Here is a 16,527-nt window from a genome sequence, read left to right on the forward strand (position 1 = left end):
AGCCACGCTCAAGGTACTAAACGATATAACCGATCGATAAAAGACAGTACTGTGCAGCAGTCTTCATCGACCTGGCCACGACTCGACTCTGTCAATCACCGTATTCTTATTGGCAGACTCAATAGCCTTGGAATCTCAAATGACTGCCTCGCCTGGTTCACCAACTACTTCGCAGATTGAGTTCAGTGTGTAAAATCAGAGGGCCTGTTGTCCGGACCTAGTCTCTATGGGGGTGCCACAGGGTTCAATTCTCGGGCCGACTCTTTTCTCTGTATATATATCAACGATGTTGAGGTTGCTGCGGGTGATTCCCCGATCCACCTCTTCGCAGACGACACCATTCTGTATACATCTGGCCCTTCTTTGGACACTGTGTTAACCTCTAAATGAGCTTCAATGCCATACAACACTCCTTCCGTGGCCTCCAACTGCTTTTAAACGCTAGCAAAACCAAAATGCATGCTTTCAACCGTTCGCTGCCCACACACGTCCGCCCAACTAGCATCACTACTCTGGACGGTTCTGACCTAGAATACGTGGACAACTACCTAGGTGTCTGGCTAGACTAAACTCTCCTTCCAGACTCATATCAAACATCTCCAATCCAAAATTAAATCTAGAATCTGCTTCCTATTTCGCAACAAAGCCTCCTTCACTCACGCCGCCAAACTTACCCTAGTAAAACTGACTATCCTATCGATCCTAGACTTTGGCGATGTCATCTACAAAATAGCTTCAATACTCTACTCGGCATATTGGATGCAGTCTATCACAGTACCATCAGTTTTGTTACCAAAGAGCCTTATATCACCAACCACTGCGGCCTGTATGCTCTAGTCGGCTGGCCCTCGCTACATATTCGTCGCCAGACCCACTGGCTCCAGGTCATCAACAAGTCTATGCTAGGTAAAGCTCTGTCTTCACGCTCACGATAACACGTAGCACGCGCTCCTGCAGGTATAGCTCACTGGTCATCCCCAAAGCCACAACCACCTTTGGCCGCCTTTCCTTCCAGGTCTCTGCTGCCAATGACTGGAACGAATTGCCTAAATAAATACATTTCCCTCACTAACTTTAAACATCAGCTAATCTGAGTAGCTAACCAATCGCTGCAGCTGTACATAGTCCATCTACCTACCCCATATTTTATTTTTTTACTTTGCTGCTCTTTTGAACACCAGTATCACTACTTACACACCACCTGCTCATCTATCACTCCAGTGTTAATCTGCTAAATTGTAATTACTTTGCTACTATGGCCTATTTATTGCCTTACCTCCTTATGCCATTTGCACACTGTATACAGACTTTTTTTCCTATTGTGTTATTGACTGTACGTTTGTTTATTCCATGTAACTTTGTTGTTGTTTGTGTCGCACTGCTTTGCTTTATCTTGGCCAGGTCCCAGTTGTAAATGAGAACTTGTTATCAAATAGCCTACCTGGTTAAATACAAGGTGAAATAAAATCAACATTTAAAGAGTGAATGGGCAAGATTTAAATGTCTTAACGGGGTATGCTAGTAGGTGCCAGGCGCATCGGTTTGTATCAAGAATGGCAACACTGCTGGCTGTGTGTGTGTGTCAAGAATGGTCCACCACCCAAAAGGGGTGTCTATACAGTAAGTGAGGAGGAAGAAATCATTTTTAGCCATATCCATTTTCCCTCAGATCAAATCATATACACTTAACTGTCAAAACGTATAATAACCGACTGCGTTTTGAGACTTCCGTGAAGTAAAATGCCTCCAGAATTGATGTATGGTTGAAAATATAAAATTCAAATATTCTCTTTATTCATTCTATTACAGATGAACACCACTTGAGATTGTGATAAAAGCACACAAAAGGCTACGGACTGAAATCTGGTCACAGATAATTAGGAAGAGGGAATTAAAGAAAATATTAGATGTATTATTTCTAATAATGCAGAAAGTTACAGGGGAGAGAGAAGTTATGTGCCACATTGACTTCTTTGTCATTGCTATTGATGTTTTATTCTGTACAGAGGACAATTTTATACAAAATTAATCTAGATATAACACTACATAAAACAAAGTAAATCATATGTACAATATTAAATGAAGCCACATAGTACAGATCACAGACAAAAGGACACTTGTCAAGTTATTATATTCGGGAAAGAACATGTTCTAACTAAAAACCTGCAGAGGCCAAGCAAACAATTCCAGAAAACAATCCAAAACATTTGTTGTCTAACTTGTCATACGAGTAATTGATGGGTCTTAAAAAAACAAAAACAGTTTGAACACAAATAAAAAGCAAACTGATCAAACATCTTTCCAAATGATACTGTTATATAAAAGTGAAGATTTTTTTTTTTGGGGGGGGGGGTCAAATTGTTTCGGCGAGTGCCATTCGTCCAGGACAAAAGATACATGGTAGTTAAATGAACACCTTTTTGCATTTAAGTATTAATAATGTAGTTACCAAGCCAAGCCTGGATGTCAGTCTTTCAACATTGGCCTTTTCCATTGGCAGCTACAATGCTAAAATGAGCATCCAGGCTACCAGTTGCCAGAGACTAGAAACAGAAAAGACAATACAGATTGGATACACATACTAGATTTGTAAGTTCAAACAATGGTACCAGAGAAAGATTAACATTTACAATGGGGCCCCAATCAAATTAAATTGTATTCGTCACATGCTTCGTAAACAACAGGCGTGGACTAACACTGAAATGCTTACTTATGTGTCAGTTCCTTGTCCAGTCCAGGAAATGGACAGCTTCCTGAACTTGAGAAAGCAGAACAGACTGTATATATAGACTCAACGGGACACTGAAGAGCGCTTCATTGAAGATACACAAACATGTCACATCTTTCAAGTTTCAGGAAGTGCTTTTTCAATAGACTTATTCTTAACGGTTACAGATATCATCCAAAGAGGTATTCAGGTTTGAAATCACCTCTTCCTATGCTCATTCAACTGTCACATGAAATGGTTGTCATCCAAACAGTGTTGCTGTTCTCATCCTATAGCATTCCGCCATTCGATAAACATCTCTCTGATCCCCATTTGTTCAGTACTTCACAACAAGACAAGTAACAGTCCTTTCAGCTCCACAGCAAAGCACCTCTGGGTAGGAGGGCACTGGTAAAAGCCAACACAGGGAAACATGAGAATGCTGTGGGGGGGGGCTTCAGGGCATGTGATACCATGTGTACCTCTGGAACATGCTTGACTAGCAAGCAGCGCCAGGGCTTCTGAAAAGCCTGCATCTGAGGACAAGGTGTGCTTTTGAGAAGGACTTCATTACAGTCGGGCTGTGCAGAATCACAGTTCTACAACGTCACCCTACATCCCAAATAACGTATTATGTGATCGAGATGAGTAATTCTGCACCTCGCCTTCCTCAAACTGACACCCCCAGGTAATGTGTCATAATGTCATTTCAGTTGGAACGTTTGTGGAATGTTCTGCATAACGTAGCATTACAGTGTGTGTGGCTACAGGTGTCTTGATGGACTCTGTGTCAAACCAAACACTTCCTAGCTGGCCATTGAGAGTTAAATGAAGCTTCCCAATAGCAGTAAGAACTGGGGACATGCATTATGTATGAATTAAGGAGACTGACATGTCTAAGAAGGGCTTTTGAATATGACAAACTGGGTGCAGACTAACAACCACCCAATGTGTTTCTCCGTATGAAATAAGTACCATTGTTTGAACTGTCAATATTTCATTGTGATCTGGCTCACATATTGCCAATGGACTTCAACAGAAGGGAAATCAATCCAACGAAAGAATGTGCATGGCACAAAGTGTAGTGTGTAAAGAGTCCAGTGTCCACAGAGAACCTCCCGTCCTGCCCTCCATCCTAGTCATAAAGTGACTTCATCAGAACAGATGGATCAGTCACTTCAGAAAGTCCTGTTGCTCTTCAGCTTATTAAAAAAAACAAAAAAAACAACAACATTTGAATCATCTGAGGCTCCAAAAAAATGAAGGCAAACGACACAGGCTGTCTACCTAGATAGTCATCCTGGTTTCTCTCACACAGAAAAACAGACACAGAAAGAACAAACAGTCTTGGCACTGGCAAATGTCCCTGGGATTACAAAAAAAAAAAAACGAGCGAAGAAACAAAACTTCCGAAAAGTCGATCCAGTCACCCCCCACCATCCAACAATGGCTGTTCTTAGTTTTGTTTCCCCTTAACAGAAACTGACATGAGAGGAAACAAGAGGAGCCTCCCCCATTCTGTTTCTGCTCTCTACCAACTGCGCTCAATGGGGGAACATAGGAGCTTGTCATGTTGCTAGTGGAACGGAACTTCCCCATTTTCATTTGTACAGTAAGAGCCTGGAGGGATGAGCCGATACTGTTATGCACAATTAAGCAAAAAAAATTGACAGCAAGACTAAAAAAGAAAGTTGCGGCCCCACCCCTCCCAAAAAGAAACACCTGAGAAAGCAGAAATCCAGGGGGGTGGGGGGTTGTGTACTGGCGACGATGAGGAAACTGGGCCAGTAATCTGAATGTGCTGTCTGGATGAGGGTGGAGAGAAGAGGGGACTGGACACTAGAGGAAAGAGAGAAGATGGGACTGGAAACTAGAGAGAGAGGGGCAGACCTAGAGCCCATCGCGGGTAGTGATCATGACGTCGGCTCGGCGACGGGTCTCCAAGGCTTTTGCGGTGTAGATGTCCTGAGGGAGATCAGACTTACGCCGCATCATAGGCCGGTCTTTCCTCTGGTCTCTCGTTCGTAACTGCAACAGGGGAAGGGGAGAGTGTTAGAGAGAGTTCGGTCCAATGGAATAAAAATGCTTTGCTTGTAACTACAGTATCCTCCTGAGTATGGTCTACTACGTGTTTGCCACAAGTACCACTCCTTTTTTCACATTACAAAGTCATGTTTAAAGACAATCACCAATTGACAGAAAACCGCTCACCATGCGTCATGCTAATGAACTAAGGCAGCCATGCACCAAACAGGACGGTGAGAAAAGAGTTGGTGAAATGTTAGCTACCTCATGACATTTCACAGAAAGAAAAAGAAAGAAGGGAAGGAAGGAAGGAAAGGTGAGTCGAAGAGAGAACAGACAATAACAAAAGTAGTTGATTCCAGTGTTCAGTCCATGGTCTGATGAGTCATCCCTCCTCTATAGGAGAAACAGTTGATGAGTCATCCCTCCTCTATAGGAGAAACAGTTGATGAGTCATCCCTCCTCTATAGGAGAAACAGTTGATGAGTCATCCCTCCTCTATAGGAGAAACAGTTGATGAGTCATCCCTCCTCTATAGGAGAAACAGTTGATGAGTCATCCCTCCTCTATAGGAGAAACAGTTGATGAGTCATCCCTCCTCTATAGGAGAAACAGTTGATGAGTCATCCCTCCTCTATAGGAGAAACAGTTGATGAGTCATCCCTCCTCTATAGGAGAAACAGTCCAGGACCCATTTTGAAAAGAGTGATCAGGGCCCAATGTCATAACATGTCTCAGAGTAGAGCATAATGATTAAGATGACAGGTGCAGGGGGGGACCTGATCCAAGATCAGCACTGACGGACAGACCGAAGACGGACAGTTACCTGGGCGACTTCTTCCGTTAGTCTTTTTTAACCTGTGAACTTCTTCATAGGTTAATGGGCCATCAGACGCCATTGCTACTGGACCGTTGAGGCCAGTGGAATCAACATGGATAAGAGACTAATGTTAACAGGAAACAAACACACAAAAAGAAATGGGAGAAAGAGACTTAAGTCGCATGCAAAGACGAAAGATTCAGAGAGAGAGTTTAGATAAACAGAAAAGTTTTGAAATTGGATGCTGGAGTCATGGCTTCTATTAGATATCTGGTGAGAGTAGAAAATGATGCGGTGCAGACAGACTAATTCAACTGATCGTTAGTACGGTCATTAAGAGTAGATTTTACCTTATACTAGGACTGTTCAACATCCACCCTAGAAGACTACCTATAATAAAACAAGACATTGGGAATGCAGTTCACAGTAGGTACTTCCACCTTAGTTTGTATTTACTGAGACCAGAAATGAAGCAATATAAAATAGGAATGCAGTTTAGGAAGAGCATTCAGTCAACTGGCATTTCACTTGACTTAGTACAGGGTTGGCTACGGAGATCGTATGCCAATATATCATTCAGCAACCAACCAATCTCCTGATCAACCTCCTGATCTTAATTTTTTTTAAATTTAATTTAATTTACCTTTATTTAACTAGGCAAGATCAGTTAAGAACAAATTCTTATTTTCAATGACGGCCTAGGAACAGTGGGTTAACTGCCTGTTCAGGGGCAGAACGACAGATTTGTACCTTGTCAGCTCGGGGGTTTGAACTTGCAACCTTCCGGTTACTAGTCCAACACTAACCACTAGGCTACCCTGCCGCCCCCCCTTAATCAGGAAAGGGTGATGCAGAGCATGTGGTAGAAAAGACTGGGCATACTCTGCACAGCAAACAGTCCTCAGAGAGAAGACGGAAAGGAAACTACTTCAGCTCTTTAGATGCCACGCATGTACACACTGCTGTGTGTCCCACACACACACACACACACACCTGTGGGTTGGATTTGGCAAGGTTCTCAATCTTGATCCAAGCCTCTTCCCGGTCTTTTGACTTGGCCTTCTCTCTATAGGAGGAAACAAACATCTACAATCATAACCTCAGCCCCCCTACAGTAACCCCCTCTACAGTCACTACAATGTATATATGATATATTATCATTCAGATTTGCATATGTAATAATCATTACAATACTGTCTAAACTTTGAGACATGCTAATCTGGAAGAAAATATATTATAATCTATTTACCATTACAATATATAGTCATATAAGATTTGATACATGCTAATCTGAATGAGAATATTACCTGAACAGGTTCCACATTTGAAATGTAATATTATCATTCACTTTAAGACTAGAATATGATGTACTAACTACAATCTGTAGTCAAGATTTGAGATATACAATATTCTCATTTCGGAGTAGCATATTACATACTTGTTTTTCTCTGCTCTGAACTGCTGTGTGCAGTCATCAAACAACTTCTGGTTCATCTCCATGAAGAGCTTGAGAGCGTTGTAGATGAGGCCATGGATGGTCCTGCACAGAGACAGACACACAGGCAAAGAGAGCAGCGAGAGTCAGTCTGCCCGTCATATCTATAAAGGGGAGCCCTGTCCTCCAGCCCAAACCAAAAATTAGATTCCAGTGAATGACTAAAGTAAGTCTGAACCACTGTTGAGCTCCCTGCAGTCAACACTAGCACTTTCAGAGCAGCTTAATATTAAAAGAAGTCTCGTTCCACATAAAACAGTTTGGTAAGGTGTTGAACTTTCGAATCATATATTTATTTTGTTTGTTTGTTAATTAAATATGCCTCCAAGGAACAGAATGTGTTTTATTGGCCATCTGTTTGATATAACCTGCTTGTAATGCCAGATGGCTGTGTACTTTTGCCACTGGTTATTTTGCGCCAGGCAAGCTCACACACAAAAAAAAAAGAAGCCAGGCAAGCTCACAAAAAAATGCCAGGCAAGCTCAATCGAGAGCAGCTAAAAAGTTTATAGTATTTAAACCCAGGTCTTGCTAACACTACATGTTCTGAGATCTTGGAGTGAGTGGCCTATGAGGGCAGATCAAGGTCACCGTTATTAGGTCACACAGCGGAAAATGAAAAATGTCTTCCTGGACCAGGTAATCCCTCCATATCTTAGTTTGTGGTCTTTCTTTTGGTGCCTAATGAACACGGCTCTCTTTTGAAGAGGGGCTACTTACTTGTTCCAGTGGGTCTTGGAGTTGCGGTAGAGCGCCGGGAACATGATGGGCAGGATCTTGGCTGCGTTGTCGCTGATCAGACTCATGATGTACTCGTTGTTCCAGTAGTACAGAGCTCTCTCTGCTACCTGCACAATGACCCACAGCACCATCGATGAGGACAGCTCACTCATAATGGTGATGGCAGGAGGCGCAGTATATACAGTCGTGGCCAAAAGTTTTCAGCAAACAAAGTTTGCTGCTCCAGTGTCTTTAGATATTTTTGTCAGATGTTACTAATCAAATACTGAAGTATAATTACAAGCTATTCATAAGTGTCAAAGGCTTTTATTGACAATTACATGAAGTTGATGCAAAGAGTCAATATTTGCAGTGTCAACACTTCTTTTTCAAGACCTCTGCAATCCGCCCTGGCATGCTGTCAATTAACTTCTGGGCCACATGCTGACTGATGGCAGCCCATTATTGCATAATCAATGCTTGGAGTTTGTCAGAATGTGTGGGTTTTTGTTTGTCCACCAGCCTCTTGAGGATTGACCACAAGTTCTCAATGGGATTAAGGTCTGGGGGGTTTCCTGGCCATGGACCCAAAATATCGATGTTTGGTTCCCCAAGCCACTTAGTTATCACTTTTGCCTTATGGCAAGGTGCTCCATCATGCTGGAAAAGGCATTGTTCGTCATCAAACTGTTCCTGGATGGTTGGGAGAAGTTGCTTTCGGAAGATGTGTTGGTACCATTCTTTATTCATGACTGTGATCTTAGGCAAAATTGTGAGTGAGCCCACTCCCTTGGCTGAGAAGCAACCCTACACATGAATGGTCTCAGAATGCTTTACTGTTGGCATGACACAGGACTGATGGTAATGCTCACAATGTCTTCTCCGGACAAGCTTTTTTCCGGATGCCCCAAACAATCGGAAAGGGGATTCAGAGAAAATTACTTTATCCCAGTCCTCAGCAATCCAATCCCTGTACCTTTTTCAGAATATCAGTCAGTCCCTGATGTTTTTCCTGGAAAGAAGTGGCTTCTTTGCTGCCCTTCTTGACACCAGGCCACCCACCAAAAGTCTTCGCCTCACTGTGCGTGCAGATGCACTCACACCTGCCTGCTGCCATTCCTGAGCTAGCTCTGTGCTGGTGGTGCCCCGATCCCGCAGCTGAATCAACTTTAGGAGACGGTTCTGGCTCTTGCTGGACTTTCTTGGGCACCCTGAAGCCTTCTTCACAACAATTTAACCGCTCTCCTTGAAGTTCTTGATGATCCGATAAATGGTTGATTTAGGTGCAATCTTACTGGCAGCAATATCCTTGCCTGTGAAGCCCTTTTTGTGCAAAGCAATGATGACGGCACATGTTTTCTTGCAGGTAACCATGATTGACAGAGGAAGAACAATGATTCCAAGCACCACCCTCCTTTTGAAGCTTCAAGTCTGTTATTTGAACTCAATCAGCATGACAGAGTGATCTCCAGCCTTGTCCTCATCAACACTCACACCTGTGTTAACGAGAGAATCACTGACATGATGTAAGTTGGTCCTTTTGTGGCAGTTCTGAAATGCAGTGGAAAAGTTTTTGGGGGAGGATTCAGTTCATTTGCATGGCAAAGAGGGACTTTGCAATTAATTGTTATTCATCTGATCAATCTTCATAACATTCTGGAGTATATGCAAATTGCCATCATACAAACCGAGGCAGCAGACTTAGTGAAAATTAAAATGTGTCATTTAAAACCTTTGGCCACGACTGTTGAGAGATAGAGAAGCACACTTGATTGGTGAAACATCCTTCCATTAAGCCTAAAAATAACTGTTCCAACATATCTCTAGAACCCCTCATGTTGGTTTCCACTACAAGGTCGAACCAGGCGGTACGCTCATTACATACTGGATCTTGTTCTGTTTCAATGGACTGCTTAGTTCTAGGAACCAACTAGAAACATTTCACTACTCAAATTCACTTTCCCACATAACCGTAATGACTAAAAGTTAAAGGACACCAATAACAGGGTTCCCATGGCATGGGGTCAGTCACCTGGAAGTGTGGGCTGGACACACACTTGGCCAGCTGCCTGAACAGTGGCTCCATGACCTTGACGAACTCGGATGGCTCGATGACGTCTAGAATCTCCTCCAGCTCGTTAAGGAACATCACCTCTTTGGGGGAGTGAGTCTTGGGCCAGTATTTCAGAAGGGCCATGACCACCTGGGAGACGCATTGAGCAGGGAGTGGAGTGGATATTGACCAACAGATCAGTGAGTAACATATACAATAATGTTCATGAATAAGCAAAAACATTACTTTAACTTTAAATGTAACTTTTTATGAAATCGTTTATGTTAACATGCAAAGAGCATTTACACACATTACTGTTCATTAAAGTCTAAATAAATTATTTGTCACATGCGCCGAATACAACAAGACCTTACAGTGAAATGCTTACTTAAAAGCCCTTAAAACAGTTAAGAAAATATTGACTAAATAGACTAAAGTTTTTTTTAAAGTAACAATAAAAGCTCTCGAGTGGTGCAGCAGTCTAAGGCACTGCATCTTAGTGCAAGAGACAAAACTACAGTCCCTGGTTCGAATCCAGCCTGTATCACATCTGGCCATGATTGGGAGTCTCATAGGGCAGTGCACAATTGGCCCGGGGGCATCCGGGTTTGGCTTGGGTATGCCGTCATTGTAAATATGAATTTGTTCTCAACTGACTAGCCTAGTTAAAAAATTAAAATAACAAAGACTGTATACCGGGGGAATCGGTACCAAGTCAATGTACGGGGATACAGGTTAGTTGAGGTCATTTGTACATGTACAGCACCAGTCAAAACATTTGGACACACCTACTCATTCTAGGGGTTCTCTTTACGTTTGGACACCTACTTATTCTAGGGGTTTTCTTTAGTTTCACTATTTCATACATTGTATAATAATAGTTAAGACAAACTATGAAATAACACATATGGAATCACGTAGTAACCACAAAAAAAAGTTAAACAAATCAAAATATATTTGAGATTCTTCAAAGAGGCCACCCTTTGCCTTGACAGCTTTGCACACTCTTGGTATTCTCTCAACCAGCTTCACCTGGAATGCTTTTCCAACCGTCTTAAAGGAGTTCCCACATATGCTGAGCACTTGTTGGCTGCTTTTCCTTCACTCTGCGGTCCAACTCATCCCAAACCATCTCAATTGGGTTGAGGTCAAGTGATTGTGGAGGCCAAGTCATCTGATGCAGCACTCCATCACTTTCTTGAACAAATAGCCCTTACACAGCCTGGAGGTGTGTTTTGGGTCATTGTCCTGTTGAAAAATAAATTATAGTCCCACTAAGCACAAACCAGCTGGATGGGGTATCGCGGCAGAATGCTGTGGTAGCCATGCTGGTTAAGTGTGCCTTGAAATTCTAAATAAATCACAGAGTGTCACCAACAAAGCACCCCCACACCACCTCCATGCTTCAGAGTGGGGACCACACATGGACTCAGACCAAAAGGACAAATTTCCACCGGTCTAATGTCCATTGCGCGTGTTTCTTGGCCCAAGCAAGTCACTCCTTATTGGTGTCCTTTAGAGATGGTTTCTTTGCAGCAATTTCACCATGAAGGCATGATTCAGTCTCCTCTGAACAGTTGATGTTAGGATGTGCCAGTTACTTGAACTCTGAAGCCTTTGGGCTGCAATTTCTGAGGCTGGTAACTAATGAACTTTTCTGGTGCAGCAGAGGTAACTCTGGGTCTTTCCTGTGGCCGTCCTCATGAGAGTCAGATTCATCATAGCACTTGATGGTTTTTGCGACTGCACTTGAATAACTGTTCAAAGTTCTTGAAATGTTCCAGATTGACTGAGCTTCATGTCTGAAAGTAATGGACTGTCATTTCAATTTTCTTATTTGAGCCATAATATAGTATTTTACCAAATACCCGTATGGCTCACAAAATCATTTTAAACGCAAGCCACCCCCCGTACCTGAACTTTGAATTACTCCCCTCTGGGCGCAGGTATAGGGCACCCCCTCAGCAGGAAAAACAGAAAGAGACAATCATTTGTGCCGGGTGTGACATCCCTCCTAAATAGCTCAGGCGAATGTTCCCAATTACCCCGTAAGGCCAGCAGGCTAGTCTTTTCTTCTAAAAAAAAATATATATATATTTCTTACTATTATTATTGGTGCGTAACTGTTATGAAAGTTGTTTTGTCAATCTTGTTTTGTATTTACACACCACTTTAAATTGGTACATGACACTGAAACAAAATTTAGTCAGTAAGAAAGTAAGTAAATAGCGCCATCTTCTGAATACTACCCCTACCTTGTCACAACAACTGTTTGGCTCAAACGCATTAAGAAGGAAAGAATTCCACAAATTAACTTTTAACAAGGCACACCTGTTAATTGAAATGCATTCTAGGTGACTACCTCATGAAGCTGGTTAAGAGAGTGCAAAACTGTCAAGGTAAAGGGTGGCTACTTTGAAGAATCTCAAATATACTTTGATTTGTTTAACACTTTTTTGGTTACTACATGATTCCATGTGTGTTATTTCATATTTTTAATGTCTACACTATTATTCTATAATGTAGAAAATAGTAAAAAATAAATAAAAGGAAAACCCCTGAATGAGTAGTTGTGTCCAAACTTTTGACTGGTACTGTAGGTAAGGGTAAAATTGCCTATGCCTAGATACACAGCAAGTAAGAGCAGTAAAAACAAAGGGGGGTGGCAGGAAGCTTGCTCCCAGTGATGTACTGGGCCGTACACACTCCCCTCTATAGAGCCTTATGCTGAGCAGTTGCCATACCATGTGGTGATGCAACCAGATGCTCTCGATAGTGCAGCTGTAGAACCTTTTGAGGATCTGGGGACCAATGACAAATCTTGAGTCTCCTGAGGGGGAATATGTGTTGGGCTGTGCCCTCTTCACAACTGTCTTGCTGTGTTTAGACTAGAGGTCGACCGATTAAATCGTCATGGCCGATTAATTAGGGCCGATTTCAAGTTTATAACAATCGGTTATCGGCATTTTTGGACGCCAATTATTTTGCACTCCACGAGGAGACTGCATGGCAGGCTGACCACCTGTTATGCGAGTACAGCATCAAAAGGACCTGGTGGCTGCAAGGAGCAGCGGTAAGTTGCTAGCTAGCATTAAACTTCTCTTATAAAAAACTATCAATCTTAACATAAATCACTAGTTAACTACACGCAGTTGATGATATTACTAGTTTAACTAGCTTGTCCTGCGTTGCAAATAATCATTGCGGTGCCTGTTCATTTATCATCAAATTACAGCCTAATTTGCCAAACGGGTGATGATTTAACAAGCGCATTCGTGAAGAAAAAAAACCGCTGTCGTTGCACCAATGTACCTAACCATAAACGTCAATGCCTTCCTTAAAATTAATAGACAAGTATATATATATATATTTTTTTAAACATGCATATTTTGTTAAGAAATTCATGTTTGCAGGCAATATTAACTAGGGAAATTGTGTCACTTCTCTTGCGTTCAAGAGCAGAGCAGAGTCAGGGTATATGCAGCAGTTTGGGCTGCCTGGCTCGTTGAACTGTGTTAAGACTATTTCTTCCAAACAGAATTTTACATAATTATGACAGAACATTGAAGGTTGTGCAATATAACAGAAATATTTAGACTTATGGACGCCACCCATTCGTTAAAATACAGAATGGTTACGTATTTCACTGAAAGAATAAACTTTTTGTTTTCGAAATTATAGTTTCCCGGATTTGACCATATGAAAGACCTAAGGCTCGTATTTCTGTGTGTATTATAAGTCTGATTTGATATAGCAGTCTCACTGAGCGGTGGAAGGCAGCAGCATGCTCGTAACCATTCACTCAGAATCACAGCGCTGTTCATGACTTCAAGCCTATCAACTCCCGAGATTAGGCTGGAAATACTCGTGCCTATATGAACATTCAATAGTCAAATATATGAAATACAAATGGTTTAGAGAGAAAGTCCTATAATAACTACAACCTAAATCTTCTTAACTGGGAATATTGAAGACTCATGTTAAAAGGAACCACCAGCTTTCATATGTTCTCATGTTCTGAGCAAGGAACTTACACGTTAGCTTTTTTAGATGGCACATAATGCACTTTTACTTTCTCCAACACCGTTTTTGCATTATTTAAACCAAATTGAACATGTTTATTTATTTGAGACGAAATATATGTTTATTTATTTTATTAAGTTAAAATAAGTGTTCATTGTTCATTCAGTATTGTTGTAATTGTCATAACTACAAATACATGATAAAAAAAATAATTAAATCAGCTTTTTTTAGTCATCCAATAATAGGTATCGGCGTTGAAAAATCATACTCAGTCGACCTCTAATTTGGACCATGATAGTTTGTTGGTGATGTAGACGCCAAGCTCTCGACACACTCCACTACAGCCCCGTCGATGTGAATGGGGGAGTGTTCGGCCCATCTTTTCCTGTAGGCCACGATCAGCTTCTTTGTCTTGCTCACGTCAAGGAGAGGTTGTTGCCCTTGTACCCACACTGCCAGGTCTCGGACCTCCTCCCTACAGTCTGTCTCATTGTTGTTGGTGATCAGGCCTACCACCGTTGTCGTCAGCCAACTTAATGATGTTGGAGTCGTGCGTGGCAGTGCAGCCGTGGGTGAACAGGGGGGGACTAAGCATGCACCCCCTAGGGGCCCGTGTTGAGGGTCAGCATGGTGGATGTGTTGTTACCTACCCTTACTACCTGGGGGCGGCCTGTCAGGAAGTCCCAGAGTTGCAGCGGGAGGTGTTTAGTCCCAGAGTCCTTAGCTAAGTGATGAGAGCTTTGTGGGCACTACAGTGGTGAACACTGAGCTGTAGTCAATGAACAGCAATCTCACATACAGTTGAAGTCGGAAGGTTACAAACACTACAAACACTAGGTTAAAGTCATTAAAATTTGTTTCTCAACCACTCATCAAATGTCTTGTTAACAAACTATAGTTTGGCAAGTCGGTTAGGACATCTACTTTGTGCATGACACAATTTTTCCAACAATTGTTTACAGACAGATTATTTCACTGTATCACAAGTCCAGTGGGTCAGAAGTTTACATACACTAAGTTGACTAACTTTAAACAGCTTGGAAAACTCCAGAAAATGGTGTTATGGATTTAGAAGCTTCTGATAGGCTAATTGACATCATTTGAATCAATTGGAGGTGTACCTGTAGATGTATTTCAAGGCCTACCTTCAAACTCAGTGCCTCTTTGCTTGACATCATGGGAGAAAAAAAAAAAAAATCTGACAAGACCTCAGAATGTTTTTTGTAGACCTCTACAAGTCTGGTTCAACCGTGGGAGCAATTTCCAAACACCTGAAGGTACCACGTTCATCTATACAAACAATAGTACGTATAAACACCATGGGACCATGCAGCAGACATACCGCTCAGGAAGGAGATGCGTTCTGTCTCCTAGAAAGGAACGTACTTTGATGTGAAAAGTGCAAGTCAATCCCAGAACAACAGCAAAGGACCTTGTGAAGATGCTGGAGGAAACCGGTACAAAAGTATCTATATACACAGTAAAAACGACTCCTATATCGACATAACCTGAAAGGCCGCTCAGCGAGGAAGAAGCCACTGCTCCAAAACCCCCATAAAAAAGCCAGACTACGGTTTGCAACTGCACATGGGGACAAAGATTGTACTTTTTGGAGAAATGTCCTCTGGTCTGATGAAACAGAAATTGAACTGTTTGGCCATAATGACCGTTGTTATGTTTGGACGAAAAAGGGCAAGACTTGCAAGCCGAAGAACACCATCCCAACCGTGAAGCACGGGGGTGGCAGCATCATGTTGTGCGGGTGCTTTGCTGCAGGAGGGACTGGTGCACTTCACAAAATAGATGGCATCATGAGGTAGGAAAATTGTGGAAAAATTGAAGCAACATCTCAAGACATCAGTCAGGAAGTTAAAACTTGGTTGCAAATGGGTCTTCCAAATGGACAATGACCCCAAGCATACTTTCAAAGTTGTGGAAAACCCGGCTTTAGGACAAAAAAAAGTCAAGGTATTGGAGTGGCCATCACAAAGCCCTGACCTCACTTCTATAGAAAATTTGGGCAGAACTGAAAAAGCATGTGCGAGCAAGGACGCCCACAAACCTGACTCAGTTACATAGGCTGTCAGGCGGAATAGGCCAAAATTCACCCAACTTATTGTGGGAAGCTTGTGGAAGGCTACCCAAAACGTTTGACCAAGTTAAACAATTTAAAGGAAATGCTACCAAATACTAATTGAGTGCATGTAAACTTCTCACCCACTGGGAATGTGATGAAAGAAATATAAAGCTGAAATAAATCTCTCCTATTATTCTGACATTTCACATTCATAAAATAAAGTGGTTATCCTAACTGACCTAAGACAGGGAATTTTAACTAGGATTAAAATGTCAGGAATTATGAAAACCTGAGTTTAAATGTATTTGGCTAAGGTGTATGTAAACTTCCGACTTCAACTGTAGGTGTTCCTTTTGTCCGGGTGTGAAAGGGCAGTGTGGAGTGCAAGTGCGATTGCGTCATCTGTGGATCTGTTAGGGTGATATGTGAATTGGAGTGGGTATAGGGTTTCCGGGATGATGGTGTTGATGTGAGCCATGACCACCCTTTCAAAGTACTTCATGGCAACCGACGTGAGTGCTACAAGCGGTAATCTTTTAGGCAGGTTACCTTCGCGTTCTTGGGCACAGGGACTATGGTGGTCTGCTTGAAACATGTTGGTATTACA

General features: G+C 42.1%; 1 protein-coding gene across 3 annotated transcripts in view; it reads right to left on the bottom strand.

Moving 5' to 3' along the window:
* Nucleotides 1-1,758: 1,758 nt before the first annotated feature.
* Nucleotides 1,759-16,527, bottom strand: part of LOC112262090 (serine/threonine-protein phosphatase 2A 56 kDa regulatory subunit gamma isoform) — a 49,271-nt gene continuing 34,502 nt past the window's right edge. For 2 of the 3 annotated variants that reach the window (XM_024437791.2, XM_024437792.2), the window contains 6 exons: nt 9,800-9,970; nt 7,768-7,895; nt 6,991-7,092; nt 6,546-6,618; nt 5,903-5,942; nt 1,759-4,735 (listed from right to left, as the gene is read on the bottom strand). In XM_024437791.2, the coding sequence (XP_024293559.1) occupies nt 5,931-5,942; nt 6,546-6,618; nt 6,991-7,092; nt 7,768-7,895; nt 9,800-9,970 (486 nt within the window). In that variant the 3' untranslated portion in view covers nt 1,759-4,735; nt 5,903-5,930. Of the gene's footprint in view, nt 4,736-5,558; nt 5,677-5,902; nt 5,943-6,533; nt 6,619-6,990; nt 7,093-7,767; nt 7,896-9,799; nt 9,971-16,527 lie in introns of all 3 variants that reach the window. The other variant, XM_024437793.2, reaches the window with a different exon arrangement.

This window comes from Oncorhynchus tshawytscha, linkage group LG11 (genome assembly GCF_018296145.1).
Source record: "Oncorhynchus tshawytscha isolate Ot180627B linkage group LG11, Otsh_v2.0, whole genome shotgun sequence".
Classification (NCBI taxonomy): domain Eukaryota; kingdom Metazoa; phylum Chordata; class Actinopteri; order Salmoniformes; family Salmonidae; genus Oncorhynchus; species Oncorhynchus tshawytscha.